The 19,049-nt window shown below is 42.7% G+C and overlaps 1 protein-coding gene across 7 annotated transcripts; it reads left to right on the forward strand.

Moving 5' to 3' along the window:
* Nucleotides 1-4: 4 nt before the first annotated feature.
* POPDC3 (popeye domain containing 3) lies at nt 5-17,325 on the forward strand. Of its 7 annotated transcripts, none has more exons than XM_033055643.1 (5): nt 443-581; nt 962-1,185; nt 9,237-9,976; nt 11,776-11,884; nt 12,713-17,325. In XM_033055643.1, exons 3-5 carry the CDS (start codon nt 9,486-9,488, stop codon nt 13,040-13,042), a joined length of 930 nt encoding a protein of 309 aa, XP_032911534.1. In that variant the 5' UTR covers nt 443-581; nt 962-1,185; nt 9,237-9,485; the 3' UTR covers nt 13,043-17,325. The 7 variants fall into 7 exon arrangements, with proteins under 7 accessions (XP_032911536.1, XP_032911537.1, XP_032911534.1 ...); XM_033055644.1 differs by having other exon boundaries at nt 998-1,185; XM_033055645.1 differs by lacking the exons at nt 443-581; nt 962-1,185 and adding an exon at nt 5-179.
* Nucleotides 17,326-19,049: the final 1,724 nt, after the last annotated feature.

The following is a 19,049-nucleotide window of genomic DNA, read 5'->3' on the forward strand; positions in this document are numbered from 1 at the left end:
GAACGGTGCGTAGCTAGCACACGGAAAGGCTCAAGCACCGACACCTCTGTGCTCTGGCGGAGGCGTTTGCTCCTTCCGAAGCGAAGTGACTGAAAACCGCCTATCAATGGTGCGCCAGCCTTGCCATGAAGGCGACCCTGAAGGCGTGCATCCCCTTTCTGCAGAAACGCCTTGCTGGGGTGAGTAGGTGAAAGAGAAGATAACTGCAATTCCATTTATTCCAAGCCAGCAGGTGCAGACAGTTTAACCCAGACAGCCGTGCCGGGAGCGGCAGGTTTTGAGTGCCCGGCACCAGCCGCAGGGGCGGCTCTGCGGGACGGGCGGCAGCTCCCGCCGGCCCTGCCCTGCCCGGCTCTCCGGGGCTCTCCCGGGGCTGCCCCGCTCCGCAGCCCCGGTGCCGGCGGAGGCGCCTGCGCGCTGCGGCCGCTCGGTGCCGGCCCCGCTGGCGCCGCCCGCAGCTCCCGCGGCTCCTCTGCCTATTTTAGTCACGGCCGCGGCTCCGGGACCGCCAGCGGCGAACAGCGGCAGCTCCAGCCCGTCCCGTCCGGGCGGCCGGGAAACTTTCCCGGGGCGCGGGGCAGGTAAGGGGCGCGGGCAGGGCGGGGGCCGAGCCGAAGCGAGCCGGGGCGGGCAGAAGCCGCGGCGCTGCCTCCGCCCGCCCCCCGCCGGCGCTGTCCAGCCGGGCAGCCTCGGAGCGCCGCCCGCTCGGGGCCGGGGCGAGCGGAGCCTCCGGGACCCCCGCGCCGGGCAGGGCGGCCCGGGGAGCGCTGCCCGCCCCGAGGGCTGGCCGGTCCTGAGCGCGGGTTACCAGGGGTCACTGTCCCGGGAGGGAAGCCCTCCCTGCCTGCGTGCCCGGCGCGGTAACCGGAGCTCCCGAGTCAGCCCTGCCTGAAGTTGGAGAGCTCTGCCGTGTCCCCTCTGGAGAGGAACGCGACACGCTGCCCAGCGCTTCTCCCGCCAGGGCTCTGTCCGAAGTGGGGCGTGTGTCTCGGGTTAGGGTTTGTCCCTAGGACAGTCGGGTTTCTGGTTCTGCCGGGTGCTGCCGCTCGTTGCCAGAAGAGCTGGCTCGGGGAGTATCTCCGCTGTCACAAAACCACCTCGGGATCCGGGGATTTCTTCCTCCGACTGGGGATTTGCCTCGTAGGCTGGCGTTATTTGATTCTTCCTCCTCTCCATCAACTCATGGTAAGAGCAGATGAACCCTGAAATCGCATTTGTAGTTGCTCCTTCCCAAAGATAGAGCGAGCAAACAAAGCACTCTTCTTCCCCAAACTACAGATTTTTTTTTTTGCCGGACACATCCTTCCAAGCTCTAATATTTTATCGCATTTTCTTCATCTGTTCTATATAAATCATTGTGTGCCTTTTGACTGTCAATCACTTTATGGGCAAATATTTTATGTAGCAGATCACTTACAATACTGAAACATGGAGTATACACACTGATAATGTCACAGAGATGTAATTGATGAAACCTATGTTCCAGAACTAAAGCTTCTTGCTAACTTTGTTGTTTAATGGGAGTGTGATGGAATACATACAAATTAAAATGTCTTCACTGACCACAGCAAACCAAGGGATGGTTTCCACTTCTGCAGTACTGGTCCTGTTTAGGCTTTCCACAAAGTTACATGTGGTGCCAAATAATAAAGTAGCTTAAAATGTCAAGTTTTAAAGAACTGCCTTGTCTGCAAAATAGTAAGTACACTGCAAGTCCTCTAGTGAAACAGAAGTAAGAGGTAACTGTGATCACATCTGGTTCCTGACACAAACTTTGTCTTCACAGATGTCTTACAGCTTTTGTGACAAAAGTTGGGAACAGACAGTTTATTATGGATTTAATAAAAGTGTTGTTAACTGAAGCTATGTTTGATCTTTCTATTAAGTGTGTGGGGTCTTCAGAGAGGAGATTTTATTTTGTCATTTTAGTGTGTTTCCCTGCTTTGCAAAGAAGAGCGCTGCTCAGTGTCTCCAGGTGATGATAGGCAGCCTGTATTTATGTGTTTGGACTCACGGCTCATGGCACATCTCTGTAAAGCAGTTGTACGTGCAGGTATGCTGTGGTCAACCAAGCCTCTTTTTTGGGAAATAAAATTCGTGTCAGGTGGTTGGTTTCATGGGAATACATTCCCATTGAAAGGCACTACTGCACCATACAAACGCATTTAAGTGGAATTCTGCGGAGTTCAGCTGTAGTTCATTAACCCACTCTTCAAGCACTTGTGAATTGTGCCTTGTGGTTGCTTTCTCCATTATTAATTTGAAAGTTGAACTGCAAAGAAGCTTGGACTTGTACTTCCTTTCAAGTTTTATTCCAAAACACAATAAAACAGAATTGTTTTTTGGTAATACTATTCAAAATTCAAGACCCTTGGTCAAATCTATCCAAGTGCTGCCAATCTTTAAAAAAACAGTCTGACCACTCTTCTGTATTCATGTTTCTAGGAGCAAAATAACTTGAAAAAAGAGAGAGGAGATTATACTTTTTAATTTGTTGGGAATACCACATCTACTTATATTTCATTAATTCTGATTCAAATTGAGAGGAATATGTATTTTCTTTTTCATTTCAGACACTGTCTAGATCATAAATAGTCAGCATCTTCAGCATTGGCTTTGCAGCCACAGAGGGTTGCATTGTATATTTTGCAGTGATAAATGAGGAATTGTTGGAGTACTGGGAGTTGTGTATAGTTAGCTGGTCTTCAAATAATTAAAGACTAAATAATACCAGCTTCACTGAATGAGTGCTCTTAATGAGCCTTAAACTGTTTTTTCTGTATTATTGTGGAGTTTCTTTTTCTCTCAAGGCCTCCCCCTGCCCAACTTTCTTCCACTGCCTAAGAAGATTAGTAGGAATTTCAGCAAATTGTAGGCAAAATTGGGCTTTTCCAGCTGCACCCAAACCAACTCAGTGAATGGAAAGTCCCATGAAATGTCTGCTGTTGAAGAGCTATGCTTTGGAGACAGCACCTCTGCATGGGGATGGGAAACAGGCCCAGCTGGCAAGGAGGACAGGCAGTCACTGGCCTCGTGCCATTTGGTGGGTTCTTTATGTGAAACATTGACTTTGGTGTAGAGGTGGCATTGGAGTGTCTCCAGGCTTGGGCGGCAGCTGGCTGAAGGGGCTGCTTGGTTGAACAAACTTTAAGCATGTAGCCTAAATTCTGCCTGACCAGAGCAGAGCAGGAAAGTCCTGCTTTTGTCTGATGGTTGTGTCTCAGAGCTGCCCTGAAGGCAGCGAAGCACCACTGGTGGCTGGACATAGCCCAGCTGCCTGTTTTGTAGCTCTGAGCATTCCCAGAAGGATTGCTGTCTGGGAAGGTAGCACATCACATGGATGATCTTGGTGTGGTGGGTCGTGTTTGGGAATTGCAGCCCAGGCAGGTACTGGAAGGATTAGGAAGAGTGTGGTCTGACTGCTTTTTCTGAGATGTTTCAGCTTCCATATGACAGCCTGTGCTCCAAGCTCTGATCCAGTGAGTGAGACAGCGATGAGACATGAGTGGGACATGGGGTGCCTGCCTCAACCCGAGGGAGTGCTAATCCATCTTCTCTCCTCCCATGAGCATGCTCCCAGTGACTCATTTTGACTCGTGTGGGTGGGTCACTTGCTGCCCTTCTTGTTGCAGCTGTGATGTTGTGCAGAAGGGACACAGAACTGCACTGCAGTCCCTCTTCATTCTGCCATGAGGATGCTCACCGTGGGAGTGGGATCCTGATGCTTGGTTGCTCAGGTTGCAGACAGGCTCCACGGTAAAGATTCACATCCTTTTCTTTGAACACATCCCTTTCTTTGAAAACCATTCACAGGAAGGCATGCTGGCTCCACACAGGTGAAGATTTCATCTGTAATGTCTACAGGAGGAATAATTTCAGAGATATATCTGTCTTCCATGTTTTCTGTTGTCTAGAGTAGCTCTTAGATGATACCTGAGATAGGCTTCTGGACTTCTCTTGGAAGACCAGCTCCAAAACTTTCTAGGTACACACGACTTTTTTATATCAAGTAACTTAAGACAAAAGTCCAGGAGACATTGTTGTGATCATCTAATGTGATTTCCTGTAGCATAAAAAATAGAATTTAGTAAATAATTTTTTGTAGTTTTTTGAATAGTATACCCAGATTTATTTTAGGGACCAGACAGCATCTTAACTTCTTTAATTCCTATCAAAGGTAATCCCTAAAGCCATCCTACTAAATAGTTAGCTTTGCTCTGTAGCTCATGTGTCATTGAAATCTGAATATATCTAGTTTTATAGTGACTGATTATCTTGATACCGTTGTCTTTTAGATTGGATGGTCCGTTTCTTCCTCATCTTCCTTCCACCTTCCTGCAGGCTGTATTTTGTTGGGGAAACCTTGTTTTTTCCAGTATTGTAACTACAGCTTTCTCTAGGATATTCTCAAGAAGTTTTAGGCAGTGTAGGTCATGTTGTTAGCTACTGTCCTTTTTGATGCATGCATTTTCCCAACCTGAAGTGGGTCCAGGGGGAGTTTGTCACTGAAAACAGCTGGTTTACCTGCCCATACTTGCCTAGAGGCGCATAGTCATGGCTCTCTGTAGGTGCAGAGCTCCTCTGTGGCCTGAGTTACAATTAATAGTTTGGTTCTCTTTCTCCCTGTGGGTCTCTAACTCCACTGCAGAAGGAAAGTAGCTTGGGAAAAGTATGCAACATAAGCAGGGATTGGGAGAGATAGGTGTCTGTGGGGGCCACAGAGGGTTTGCAGAGATGTAGGGGCAGTGGAAGGAAGGGGTATCTCAGCTGTCATGTGCCTTCACATTGCATGTGAAACTACTTGATGAAATTAAGGAGCAGTTTCTTTTTATAATCTCAGTGATGTTAGACCAGATGTGATTTGTGAGCTTAGAGGGGGTGCTTGGAGTTTTTCCCTCTGGAAATGGATAATGTCTAGGCCAGGAGGACCTCCCTGGCTGGAGGGTCTGCCTTGCCCCTGATGGAGCTGCTGGAGTGTTGAGCCAGGCTGTGACTCCTATCTCATGTATAAACATAAACACTGTAGTGTGCTAAATCCATCATGATCTCATCTTGTGTAAAGAAGTGTATATGCTGTAAAGGAAAATCTTTCCTTTTGCTTCCAAACCTGTAGCAAACAATTCACCCCGGCTGGTTACATGATTAGCATGTACAGCTCTGTAGCCTGTCAACATGTACACTGTGAAAGTGCTGAGGGCTTTCTTTCAGAGTACTTGGGATAAGGCAGCTAAAGAATGGACTATTCAAACTCTGAATAGCTTCACTTTTGACTTAATTAAAAAGACCAAAGAGAGAACTGCTGGTGGCCTCGGGGCTTTCAGGGTTTCTTTTTTTGCAGGAATTATTGTGATCCAGACACAGTAACTAACTCTCAGAGCTTCTCAGAGTTGAATTTGAACCATCAGTGACAAAAATGGGATAAAGTACATGGTTCTTGAGCAAATTAAAAATGTACATAATAGGCAATTCTTTGTGTGAACGATGCAATGTAGGGGGAAACACCCATTTGTGAACACTGCAATGTAGGGAGGCGGGGGAAAGTTGTAATGTGCATTTGTATAATGCAAATTCTTTCTGTTTTGACTGATTTAGTGTATTGTTTATATGAAATTTGAAGTTGCCAGCAGATATTTATTTGGTAGCATATAAGTGAAATACTCCATTTTCTGCTTTGAGACTCCAGCAAACTCTGATTTTAACACTTTCTGATGACAGCTTATTCCTCTCAGCACTGCTGTTTCTTTTAAAGAAGTCCATGTCACAGTATATTGCTCACATCCCTAGCCTGGGCTGATGTTTTGCATCACTTCATCAGCTCCTGCTGGAGAAGGTGGGATGTGTGGTGGGTCAAGACACTCTGAAGCATGTCAGTAGTTCAGCCTGTGCTGGCAGGGCACATCTCCTTCCCGAGCTGGGAGGACTCATCCTGCGTGAAGCTCTGGTTCTGGCAGCCTGCAGATGCCAATGTGTGTCATTCTGATTACGGCAGCCCCATGGCAGGGAGTGTGCTGTGCATGGTGCTCCTTCTCCATGGGCAGGGGATGGAGTAGAAAGCACTCAGTGTTTGCTTGGCAAGACTCAGTTCTTCAGCTTTTTCAGCCAAGAGACGTGTTTTAAATGCAGTTTCCTGCGTGCTGGATCACCACCATCAGATGAACTTGTGGCAATAATTGTTCACCACAGCCAGGGCGATGGAAGCAAGGCATCAAACAAAGCAGAATGCCAAAGTACCCCAGTGACAGGATGGTGTCCCCTCCAGGTGTTTACAAATGGTAATGTTGTGCTGCTGTGGGGGATAACTCGGTTCATATCGCAGCTGTTTGGTTTTTGGTTTTGGTGGACTTTTTTTTCACTCCCATGACCTCACTTGCAATAGATGAAAGGCCTAATTAGAGTGATTGTTTCAAAGCCCTCCAGAGTTTAAATTTTGGACTTGTAGGAACTATAAAGAAAAATGTGAAAGGCCTTTTCTAGCACTAAATACCTTTCAAAACTGGAAATTTTACTATACTTAGGCTCATACCTATTATTGTCTCTGCTCTATTTAAAATTGCCAACAATCTTTAGCTCCCAAATATTAGAATAACTTTTTATTTGAGAGGAGTAACATCCTCTCTTCCTACCTGCAGTTGGCTGGCAGCAAGCATGCCTGCTCTTCACCATAACCCTGAGAAAGCAGTCCCATTTAGGAGTAGGTTTTGCCAGTATTTCCAGAGAATTTGGTTTTGCCTGTACACCTTCGGCAGCTCAGGAGAGTGTTGTGTTGGTAAGGCTGTGCTCTGGCCAGCACTGGCCTCCCTCCTTCACCCTTCCTCTTGCTTGGAAGGAGAGAGGCCCTCTTCAGTCTGGGAGATGCTGCAGCACAGTAAAAGTTCTCATTGTGTAGAACTAATGGAATAAATGGGAATTTTCCACACAGTGGTTTTGGAAGACAGGTCCCATTCTGAAAACAAACAGTTGCAAACGCAGAACAGTTTTCTCGGGACTTTAGTTTTGCACATAGTAACTCTGTATCTGCTTCCTAGTGGTGTGCTGTTCTTTCCAAATTATTTTGGCCCATCTTGTCATGAATAGATGCTTTACAGAAACACTGTGAGCTGTAGTGTTGGCAGATTGAGAATGCAACAAGTAAATAAAAAATTATACGCACATTCTGTGAAATTACTATTATGTCAAATTACTGCAATGTGTGACCTTTTATGAGGATAAGATGTTGATAATGTAAATCACTGATCCACTGTGGTTTTGTTTGTGGCATGCAGTTTCCAGTGTATCTCCTCAGTCTTGGTTCCCTTCAAAATACTGCTTTTTATTATTTTAGTTTAAAAATTAGGGTCTTCAGTAGAACTGCTTAGAGCAAAATGTTGGCAGGAGAGTAGAAGTATTAACAATAATCCAAAATCACTGTTATCAGTGATTCTGTTTTAAACAAACAATCAGTCTAACAAAAAACTTCTGCCACTGATTTCTGACTGTGTAATGGAAATACTGAGTAGATTCAGAACACAAGGTCTGGCAACTGCATGTTCCAGTTTTATTTTCTTTTGATTCAAAAGTCTTAAACCCCTTGATCACAGAAGTACCACCTAAAATTCCTCATGATCTTACCATATCTAGGTAACTTCTTTATAGCTGATGCTGTTTCCATCTCCCAGTCTCCAGGGGATAAAACCTACATCCGGGGAATCCTGTACCAGAGAGTATTTAGATAAAGAAACTGAAAAGGTTATAGTTGTAAACTACCTTATTTTGTAATGCTAGTTCTTACACTGCAGGAGGATGTTGAGCATTGTAATTTGGAGAGATTCTGTGCTCTTTAGCTGTGGTGTCTTTATGGGCCAGTGACTTTCCTGTCACCACTCCCAGAGAGGGAGAGTCTCCTCCTAACTTCTTGTTCTGACCTCTGCTGTTCAGTTGTTTGGGATTTTATGTCTTTGTTTAGCACCAGTGTCATTCAATCATAGAATTAATGTTGAGGTTTGAATAAACTTTAAAGAAGTCATGCTGTGGTGGCTAGGAAATATGATACAAATTTTCTTTATTAATTTCTTAGACCTGTCACTGTAATAGAAGCACCATTGAAAGCCCTGATGAATAATGTTGGATGCTTCACTACAACACCAGTACTTTTAAAGTATTGACTTCTGTGACTCTTTTGAGGGGAAAAAAAAAACTACTTTGATATTCTAGAGAATCTGATAATTTTGATAACAAGATAGTTCTTGGTTTCCTTACTGTTAAACCAGGAAAACAACCAGACAGTAAGGCTTTGCAAGGTTTCAATTCTGATTGCACCACTAATATATTCTGGCTTTGCAATTTCTACCATGTATAATCTCACATTGAAGTATGTATTCTTATTTTAAAAGGCAGATATGGAAAGCTGGTTTTGATTTTTTGTTTTTAGATTTATTTTGGGGTTTCTTTCATGCTTCTTGGTTCTGTGTTTTCCTTTTAAAACCCCTAGGAATACATTACCATATGAAAATGAGTAGCATTTTTCACATTTTAGAGTGTTGTGCAATAAAATTATGTGGTCCATGGCATGAAACTCTGTGATGTAGAACTTTGCGTGTTATAAAATTGCTTTGAGTCATATTTTGCAGGACTACTTACTTCATGTTCTAATAACATAATCTGTATCAAGATGCCTTTAAACTTTGTAGTCTTCCTTATATATGACAGGGGGTTTTTGCCTGTTATCCTTGGAGTAGAAAAGACCATTCCCTGTGACACTTGGTTTTCCCTTGTGGTGTTTGGGGATGAAGTTTGTTGTCTCCAAGAACAGAGAGCAGCTTTGCTCAACCCATTAGTGAGAATGATTTGACTGAAATCCAGAGAGAAATGGAGGAAGTGAACAAGGAACTGTCTCATCTTGTCAAAGAGCTGGGTAGGACATTTAAAAAGGCTCTCGGGGAGCAGGGTCTGGACCAACAAAACCAGCTGCCTGCTCGGCAGTGAGGCTGTACAAAGGCTTGCCACAGGACGTTGTGAATGCAACACACAGCTTTACATGGATTCGGTGGCAGTTCAGTGGTTGCTACAGACATACAGACAGCACAGATACAGAAAACATGATCTTCAGCTGAATGAGTATTAAAGTTTGTCCTGGAATCACAGAGCTGTGAGGGTAGTTGGATGATAATGCAGTCTGTGGTTCTAGGCAATAAAACTTTGATAAAATGTATTGATGAAAATAATTTTATAAGTAATTCATCTTTTCTTCACTTGTCTAGATCAGATGAAGCTACAGATGACATGACCAAAGTCAAAACAATGGATGAACTGATGAGAAACAGCACTGAGAACATTAGCTGCTTAGTTGCTGGAAATCCTAAGTGCAACTTCACTACCAAGAGACCCTGATGTTGTGTGATCATTGAGCAGAGTTTGCAAGAATGGAAAACCAAAGAAAAACCAAAACTAGCTGCATGTCATAAATAAAAATTTTCAAGATTCTTCTGAATCAAAAAATTATTCCAGCCATGGGAGAAAATGCAAGTTTTTGGGAAAGTCTGATATATGCACATCCTACATGTACCACCTGGAAGCAAGAGGCAGAGGGATCTATCTACCACCTAGCCAGCATCTTCTTTGTTGTGGGCTTCATGGGTGGAAGTGGATTCTTCGGGCTCCTCTATGTCTTCAGCTTGCTTGGACTGGGCTTTCTCTGCTCTTCTGTGTGGGCTTGGCTGGATGTGTGTGCTGCTGATATATTCTCCTGGAATTTTGTGCTGTTCACTATATGCTTCGTCCAGTTCGTTTATGTTACCTACCAAGTCCGCAGTGTGGCCTTTGACAGAGAATTCCAGGAGCTCTACAGTGCTCTCTTCCAGCCTCTGGGAATTTCCTTGACTGTGTACAGGAAGATTGTCTTGTGCTGTGATGCAGAAGTGATTACCCTGGAGAAGGAGCATTGTTACGCCATGCAGGGGAAAACGCCTATTGACAAACTGTCCTTGCTTGTGTCAGGCAGGTTTGTATTGCTTTGTTCAGATTTTCTGCAAATATCTTTGTTTTCCTCTCCTTATTGAAAATGAAAGACAGAAAAGGGCTGATTTGTGTATTGTTTGTTTATTTTCCAGTACGATAGATTAAATATTAATGCAAGTAATATAAATATTAACAGGTTAAATATACTTGTCTAGGATAGCACTAGCATAAAAACACCAAGCAGAGACTCTATAGTAGTGTAAAGAAAATAACTTGAAGTCATTCTTTTCCAGGCTGCTGTATCATAGCATTTAACAGGTTAGGCAGATAAAGGAAATAAATGTGGATTTTCAGTGCTCAGGTTTTTTGTCTATCTGTTGTCTAGCTGATGAGCACAGCATCTGTCCTATTTTTTTATTTTTAAAATGGGACAAAAAGTTAGTTACAAAACCAAATATACTGAGATAAACTCTATTTAATAGACATCTTGACTTTGATACAGATTGTATTTGATTCCTTTCAGGGGGATTGGAGAAGGGTATTGGTAAGGAAGAGAAAAAGACTTAAAAGCACCTTTTCATTACAAGAGAATGGAGTTGAGCCTTGTCAAGACTTGCAGAACTGGGTCTACAGTTAATGTATGCTGTGGCTCTGTGTTAGACCCTGAGGCAGTACATCCACCTGCCTGTACTCCCTGCTTCCAGGAGAGCCTTCTGGCAGCTTTGCTGATGCTTTTGTACCGTATGCAAAGCAGGGTGCAGTCCCAGACCACCAGTGACACCCAGGCTGGACACCAGAGGTGATGGACATGCAGTGCCCTTGATGGGACACGTGGAGGGTGCTTTTGGAAGCCTGCTGCATGGAGAGATGGAACCTGTATGCAGCTCGAAACTTGGCTGATTTAAGACTACTTGCAGTGAGCAATATGGATTGTGGGCAGTTTTCCATAGTTCAGAGCATTCTTGGGAGCTCTCTAGGAAGTACCTCATGGAAGCTGCTTTTGGTCTTAGCAGAGGAGGCGTATCCATCCTTCTACATGCCAAGCCAGTCAGTGATCACCCAGAGTTCCTGCTGCCCTTCACCATGTGGTGCAGGGTTGCTTGTATGCCTTCAAATGTATTTGTTATTTAAAAATAAATTTTAAATTAATTTTTAAAAATAATATTTTTTAAATTTATTATTTTTTGTTTTGAAAAAGAAATATAAAATTTACGTTTTAAATTTGTTGTTTAAAAAGTGGCAAGGAAAGGAAATTTTTGTTTGGCATCTTCAGAAGGCCACAGCATTCACACAGAGGTCCCATACCTCCAGGCTGTTCTTCTGACTCCAGACACAGTCCTGTGGCCATACAATTCCTGTTAAACGTGGAGAGAGGCCAGCCTAACACATACTGTGGGGCACTCCTGTTTCCCGCTTCCAGCTTTTGCCACTTTGTTCTCTCTAAAATGTATACTTGCCAAAACTAGAAGTAAATCTGATGTTTTTCAGGGGAAGCAGGTAAATGCTGTTATGGGCATTGGTGTTTCACCTCTCCAGTGCATGATGACTTTTTAACAGCAAAACTTGTGCATCACTGCACAGACCTACCACAGAGAGAATAATGTGGTTTGAATTAGGCCTGGAAAGATTTCCCTTTTGGTTGCATGATTGTTTTGTATTCTCTCTCAACTGGCCTGAGCAAGTTGGGTTCAAAATATAATTAGGATAATGTTGGCCATTGATTGCTTTTTCATGCTTTTAAAGCTGTATTTAAATTCGTCAGGTAGTTATAATTGCACATTCTTGTAGTAGTCATTGCTGGTGTACAGGTAGTGCTAACAAATTATCATCTTGTCTTGGTAGGATCAGAGTGACAGTTGATGGGGAATTTCTGCATTATATTTTTCCTCTTCAGTTTCTGGACTCTCCTGAATGGGATTCACTGAGGCCCACAGAAGAGGGAATTTTCCAGGTAAAAGTTAAGAGGTTGCTTTTTTTTTTTTTTTCAGTGCTACAGGAAACTGTTCAAGTACTGTTTGATTTGGAAATAAATTTATTCAGTTGTGGGTTTCGTTTGTGATACTATGCAAACAAGTGGCATTCCAGTAGTTTGGGAAGTGCTCTTTATCCACTGGACTGGTTTTACTGTTTGTGTCTTGTTACAACAAACAGGGATTTTCTTGAAGATAGTCTGGGAGGCAGGCTCTGTTGGCATGCTTTGGCTGCTTGGATATTCAGCCCTGAGAAGCCAGGTTTCCTCGGGGTGGGAAGAAGCTGGTGCTGAAGAGGTTTCCCAGTGGGAGATGAGCCAGGGGAGGACGTGCCCGTGACCCTGCTTGGCACGGGTTACAGCATGGGACACGGTGTCAGCTGGGGCTGCCCTGTGCTCTGCTGTCACTTGACTGACACGCTGGCTCCTGTCTGTGTTGGAGCTGATGTCTGCTGTCACGAGGACAAATGGCATTTGTTGAGAGCTTTCTTTAGACCTGCCTTTTCAGCTGAGGCTGCCAAGAGTGGAGCAGGGAGTGCAGGGCTGAAGCAGGGCATCCATGTGGCACTGAACCAGGCCTGCCATATGGGCACAGGCGTATTGTCATTGAGGCTGACTAGATGTGATGGCTTAGTCCATATCCAATCACCTTTCTCACTTTTGCATGCAGTAACCCCCCAGAGCTCTGTGGCTCGGTTAAAAGGCTCTAATTGCAGTAGACAGATTCTGCTGGGAGAGGGAGGTGCCTCCTGAGCAAGGGCAGCAGCAGCACCACCTTGTCACCTGGCTGTTCAATCCTCTCTTCTCCAGGTGACACTTACAGCAGAGACAGACTGCCGGTACGTGGCCTGGAGGAGGAAGAAGCTCTACCTGCTGTTCGCTAAGCACCGCTTCATCTCCCGCCTGTTCTCCATTTTAATTGGCAGCGACATTGCTGAAAAACTGTACGCCCTGAACGACAGGGTGCACGTGGGGCAAGGCTTCAGGTACGACATCCGCTTGCCCAACTTCTACCATGTGGCTCTGCCAGAGACCCCTCCTGTGCAGCCCTCCCACCACCCCCACCACCTCCAGCGGGGCTCCCCCAGGCACAAGCCCGCGGGGGTCCCCAACTGTGGCTCCTTCCTCGCACCCTCCTAGGGGGAAATTCTGCAGCAGCCATTCCTCAGAGTGGTGAAGGGAAATGGGAGGTGACAAAGCGGAAGAGTGGAGAGACAAAAGCAGACAAAGCCAAATTTGACAGACAAGTGCCATTTATGTTAACTGGAGTAGGCTGAATTCTCTATCTCAAGCCAGCAGGTTGGCTTCTGCATTTTCACTGTCTGTGCAATATGTTTACTTTCAGTTGACACTCCTGTTGATCTTCATCTCTTTCGTTTTGGAGAACAAATCATAAGTCTGAGGTCTTGTTGCAATTGTGGTGGCCTTTGTGGTCGTGTGTCATTTTGTTGTTTTGTCGTTATTTTTATTTTAAAGTAAGCCCATGGTATTTGCAATTATATTTTCCTCAAAAAATTTTGTCACAATGAAGTATAGTCAGAATAGTCAATGAAAACAAGTAAGTTGTCTTCAAAATATAGCAACTTGTTTATAATGTTCTTTTTTATGCCATGTGAACATTCTCTCAATTTACATGAATCAGGTTGCAGAAAAAAAGACTAAGGAACTATCGCATTGGGTTTGTTTCTTAAAGAAATGAAAGATTTTGAAATGCACAGCAAGATTGTTAAAAACCCAAACAAAACAAAACAACAAATTCTGTCCTTTGAGTAATTGGTATCTCCCTGACTGTCCTTAAGAGGTATTATGTGAAGACAAATGTAAGTGTCATTGCTGGCATTAGGAAAATAAAAAAGCTGTGACTGCTGCAAATACAGCTTAGAGAAATGGTTGTGTAGTGTTTCTGATAGAATGTGATACTATAGGACCTGGGCTTCTGCAGTGCCAGTGCCCTTTGTGATGTGTACAATAAAGAATATTCGTCAATCTACTGCCAAACCGTTGGAGTTTGTTGTATAATATTGTTTTTAGCTGTGTTTGTTGGGAAGAGACTAAAACAGCTGCAGCAATAAATGCAATTTTTAACTGGCACATTCTTGTTTAGCTTCCAGAGTCACTTTTCTGTGCCTATGAAATTCTTGATTTAAAATATATTCTCTCCCTAGTTCTGTGATGTTTTAATGACATAAGGGAGCCTCAGATTTCACTTCAGCAGGAGAGAGTTGATTTTGACCCTCAGGGTCACTGTGCCTTTGAAGAGAAGTGTCTGAATGTCTTTGCTAACTCACCTTCCTGCTGCTCTGCCTGATGCTGCCAGTAATCAAAAAGTAAGAAGCATTACTATTTTATGAGAATGGATTGCTGCTTGATATATCTGGATGTAGATAATATTTTTAATATTTCAAAGTTGCTGGCTTGTTTGGTCGGATGACCCTTGTGTGCTTCTCTGTGTGTGGGTATACATATGTGAGTTGTTTCTGGAGGACTTGAAATGATGATACAATCTTACACTTGAAGGATATTCATGCAGTATGTATAGAAAATCTATTAGGAGTGGTGTGAAACACTACTGTTTGAAGGACGTGTAATGTAGAGCAGATAAGATTGTACAAGTTTTGCTTTCAGCTTTATGTTGTTTCCTCAGAGAGGAAAACCAGCCAAACATAAATACCCCAGCATGCAATGGGATAATCCCCAAATCATTCTCATAACCCTTCCAGGCAATGTATTCTGTATGTACTGCTTAATGCATGAAGTCCCTGAGTCACAGAGCTACTTTGTCTTGGCCAAAAGAGAATTGGAAAAAAATGCAAACAGTTCACTGATGGCTTTTAAAGACCTGTTCAGATGATAACTAAGGCACAAAGTTCCAGAGGCTGGCAGCTTGTAGTAAGAATGTACATCTGTGTAACAGTCTGCAAACATTAAAATATTTTAAATATATAAAAGAGATCTTATTCTACATGTAGGCGTAATATAAATAATTTATTCATATTCTCCTTGGTTTTCTTGAATATTTGGGTTTGGCCTATTTACTCAAGAAAACTTGTCTTTACTGAATTCTGACCCTACTAAAGTTAATTAGCTTCATCATCTTCACCTTAAAATAAGACCCAGGAGTCTTACTCACCCCGTTTCTGTATCAAGCTTATATATTCTATTTAGGCTATAGCTTACCACTTAGAAAGATACCGGGGAATGATGGGTGCTTCATGACATACTTGGATAATTTTTTTCTTTTTCCCTGAATGTTGTATGCATTGGTTTCTGTCACACACTTTCCAAACACAATCCTCTGTGATGTTTTTCTCTGCTGAAATTGGCTACTGTCAGAAATCTCTACCAGGACATGCCTGAGTCAATATCTGAACACACTCTTAGCTAATCTTGTTTAGGTATTACTACTGTGCTTTCTGGGCTTTGAGTCATTTTTTAAAAATTGTTTCTAGTTTTCCAGCATCTGCTTGAGACACGACTAGCAGAATATTTCAGCTGTAAAATTCAGCTGTAAATATCCACAATAATATAAGTACACGCAAAAGGGCTGGAAGCAAGACAGAAGTTCTCTTTACCCCGTTTTCATTTTAATCTGGACAGTACTTCTAAAACGTACAGTGAAATACACTCTGGTAAGCAGCTCATAAATCAGTGCTTTGGGAGGGCTGTATAATCTGTCTAGATGAAGACATACTCCAAATCATGTCAGTGAAATTAGACAAGCTTTGTGAGATCATAAATATCCAGTCATGAGAGATTTGGGGGTTGCTCAGCCTGGAGAAGAGAAGGCTCCAGGTGACATTATATTGCAGCCTTTCAGTACTTAAAGGGGCCTGCAAGAAAGATGAGGACAGACTTTTTATAGCAGGGCTTCTTGGGATAGGACAAGGGGTAATGGCTTCAAATCCAAGGGTATATTTAGATATAAGGAGGAATTTTATTATTATGAGCATGATGAAGCACTGAAACAGGCTGTCCAGAGAGATGGTGGATACCTGGTCCTTGGGAACATTCAAATTGGATGGAGCTCTGGGCAACTTGATCTATTTGAAGATATCCCCACTAATTCAGGGGGGTTGGGCTAGATGGCCTTTAAAGGTCCCTTCCAACCCAGACCATCCTATGACTCCATGATTATTTATAGGTTAATAAACATTTGGAGCTGGATGAAGTTCTGACTTGAGTATCATTCCATTTATGCCTGGGTTACTATTCAGAAATAACTGTTAGTGAGGTGATCAGGTTCCTTCATAATTGGTTTAAACAAGTGGATACTTGAGTCCATGCTGCTATCAATGAGTCCTTTTCTTGATCCTGCAGTGATTCCCCTTTACTCACATTTTGCATTTTTACCAGTTCCATAACCTTCTGTGGAGTTATGTCTACATTTATATGCTACTACAGGTAAGAGTGGCAGAATCTGTGCAGATGATGATGTGGTCATTCATCAGTTGATTTTGCTGAGTTTTTATAATTATATGGTCATCGTGTTGAAATTACTCTTACAGCCTGCAGAAGGGTTCAAATTTGCTACATAAGGTAAGAAACTGCACAGCCTATGACAGTTCAAGAGTGGGGAGGAGGAGAAGAGGAAGAGAGAACTAAATTTCATACAGATTTTATCCAAGAAAGGTTTATTTCACATTGGACTTCTGGCAAAGTAATTTGTTGAGTGCTGCAATATGTAGTTAGAACTTCAAAATAAGTCTTGCCTACTTGGTAGCGTGGGACTGACCTTGCAATTCTTGCATTATGTAATATTTTTTTATCTACTAATAGTGTAAGAAATCATGCAACTCCACTCAAAACTACAGAAACTATGGAATATCTAGAGAGGATGCATCCCAATATACTGTTGTAGCTAATACAAAGGCAAGCAAGACAAATTTTAAGTACTTAGAGGAAAAGGTTATTTTGTTCAGTTGCCAGTGATAACAGAGGCTGGGCTTTGTGGCTGAGGAGGACCATCCAGGATCTATGTTTTCAGGAACTATTTTCCTTTCAACAAAGCAAATTGTACATCTAGAGATATGACCTGCCCTAGGATTAAACTGAGGAAGCTGAATACATGCTTGGATGATACTGCACAGATTTGCCATACCACAAAAAAGACATATGCTTGTAGTAATTAAATAATATGTTGATGCTACATTTTCAGGAAAAAAGTGCTCTACAGATTTTGTTTGTTGTGAATGATAAATGTAAGACATATTTGGTCTCAATGTACGTGAAAAATTAAAACAAAATATTGTGTTGCTCATATGAACAGATATTGCAAACCATGTGTTAAAAGTGAAACAAATCTGCAGCTCTTTATATAGAAGAAAACTATTTAAATAGGAAAGGAAAATTAATATATATTTGTTGAATTCAGACATGACCAGATTAATATTTTTCTTTATATTCCTGTAATAATTGAATGCATATTTTTCCTCCCTAGCTGTTACTGCATAACAGATTTTTTTACTGTACAAGAAAACAAATACCATATTAAACTGATTTGTTAATCCCTCTTGAAAATGCCTACTTTATTTACATTAATATGCATTAAAATATAATAGGCTCAGGGCTCCTAAGGAAAAACACCCTTTCTTTCTGTTTGTCTAATTCAGATTAACTTGCCTTTCTTGTGGGTTTTTATCCCATCAGTTTCTACTTGTTGTAATTCTGCTTCTGTGGGAATCAAAAGATGTATTGAACTTGACATGTAAATCAAGCCACCTCATGCTGATGAATCAAACCATGTAGGTGGAACTTCCTCAGCAGGAGTGTGTAGGAGAAAGGCAGCACAAGCATGTCATCACTCAGCTGTAGGTTCAGGGTCGTGTCCCATACCATGGCTAGCGATGCCCTCCTAGAGGGTCACTTGGCAGAGGGTTCTGCCAGCAAAGAGTTTGGACCCAAACCATCTTTCTGCAAGCTACAAAGGCTGTTAAACCTTGCTCTGGAGTGGGGAAAAAAAAGAAAGGTAGGATTTTCCCAAAACCTTGTGAAAGCAGAAGGATTTTATAGCAGTTATTCTTCTGCTGTGGATTCACAGGCAATATTTTTAAAGTTGTCAGTTGAACTGCAACTCCTAATTTGAGGGATCAGTAGTGTATTGTAGAGACAGGGCTATTTCACAACCTGAGGGGGCTTTTGAAGATAAATGGTGATAAAAGATAGATGACCAAGAACTGAGAGATCAAAGTCATACCAATAAACAACTGCAATAAAATAGTTGTAATAAATTACTATTTCAGCAGTGAATCCCATACTTTTCATTGTATGCACTAGTTAAACTTGTCTAAATCTGGGGGATATAATAATTTTCTGGGAGTAAAAGGCCAAGAAAGATAGTAAGGCAAAAATCCCACTTGAAAGATAAGTGCTCTAACCATGTCATTGTATAGAAGTGGGCAGCACCGTCCCCTTCTATGGGAATTGTGCATCACAGGCAAGCATCAAAGCATTTCAGATGTGTGAAAGGAGGTGAGCAGGTTCCTGTCCCCAGGCAGGGATTCTGTGGGGTGATCCCAAGCAGCCTGCAGGAGTCTGGGCTCAGTGGGGATGAAGCACACATATCTCTGTAACATTTCCCATATGTGGGTTTTAGGAAGAGTGCAGGACAATCTAGATACCTAATGCTGGGCTTGGACTTCCCATGCCCAACTGTAGGACATGGGTACAAGGGTGAGATACTGGCAGGTAAAATTTGGGATGAGTTTAAAAGGGTATGGACCCTTTATCTTCCCATATGTGTTCTCTTACACTGGGTAAATGAAAGAAACCAACTCAATCCATAACAAGAGGGAGGCAAGCCAGCTCACACCTGTCAGGATACCCAAGGATGGGTATCAGCAGTTCCTATTAAACAGCTGTTGTGCTGGAATTCCTTGCTGTGCATTGTTCATCCAACTCTCACACATTAAAATCTTTAAAGGTTTATGGAATCCAGCTGTAGTAGTTATTCTATTTTACTAAGAGATAAAATGTCTTGAATACTTATTTTGAATATGAAGCAAAACTGTCCTGTTTTCATTTACAGAAAAGTTGAGTCTTTTCAAATGATACTTTTCGAGCAGATCTCGCAGTGAGGGGAATGAACTGCTTCTTAAAAACAGTCAGATATCCAGCACTCTGCTCTATTTATCTCTGGGTCTCCATTTTA

Source organism: Catharus ustulatus, chromosome 3 (genome assembly GCF_009819885.2).
Source record: "Catharus ustulatus isolate bCatUst1 chromosome 3, bCatUst1.pri.v2, whole genome shotgun sequence".
Classification (NCBI taxonomy): Eukaryota; Metazoa; Chordata; class Aves; order Passeriformes; family Turdidae; genus Catharus; species Catharus ustulatus.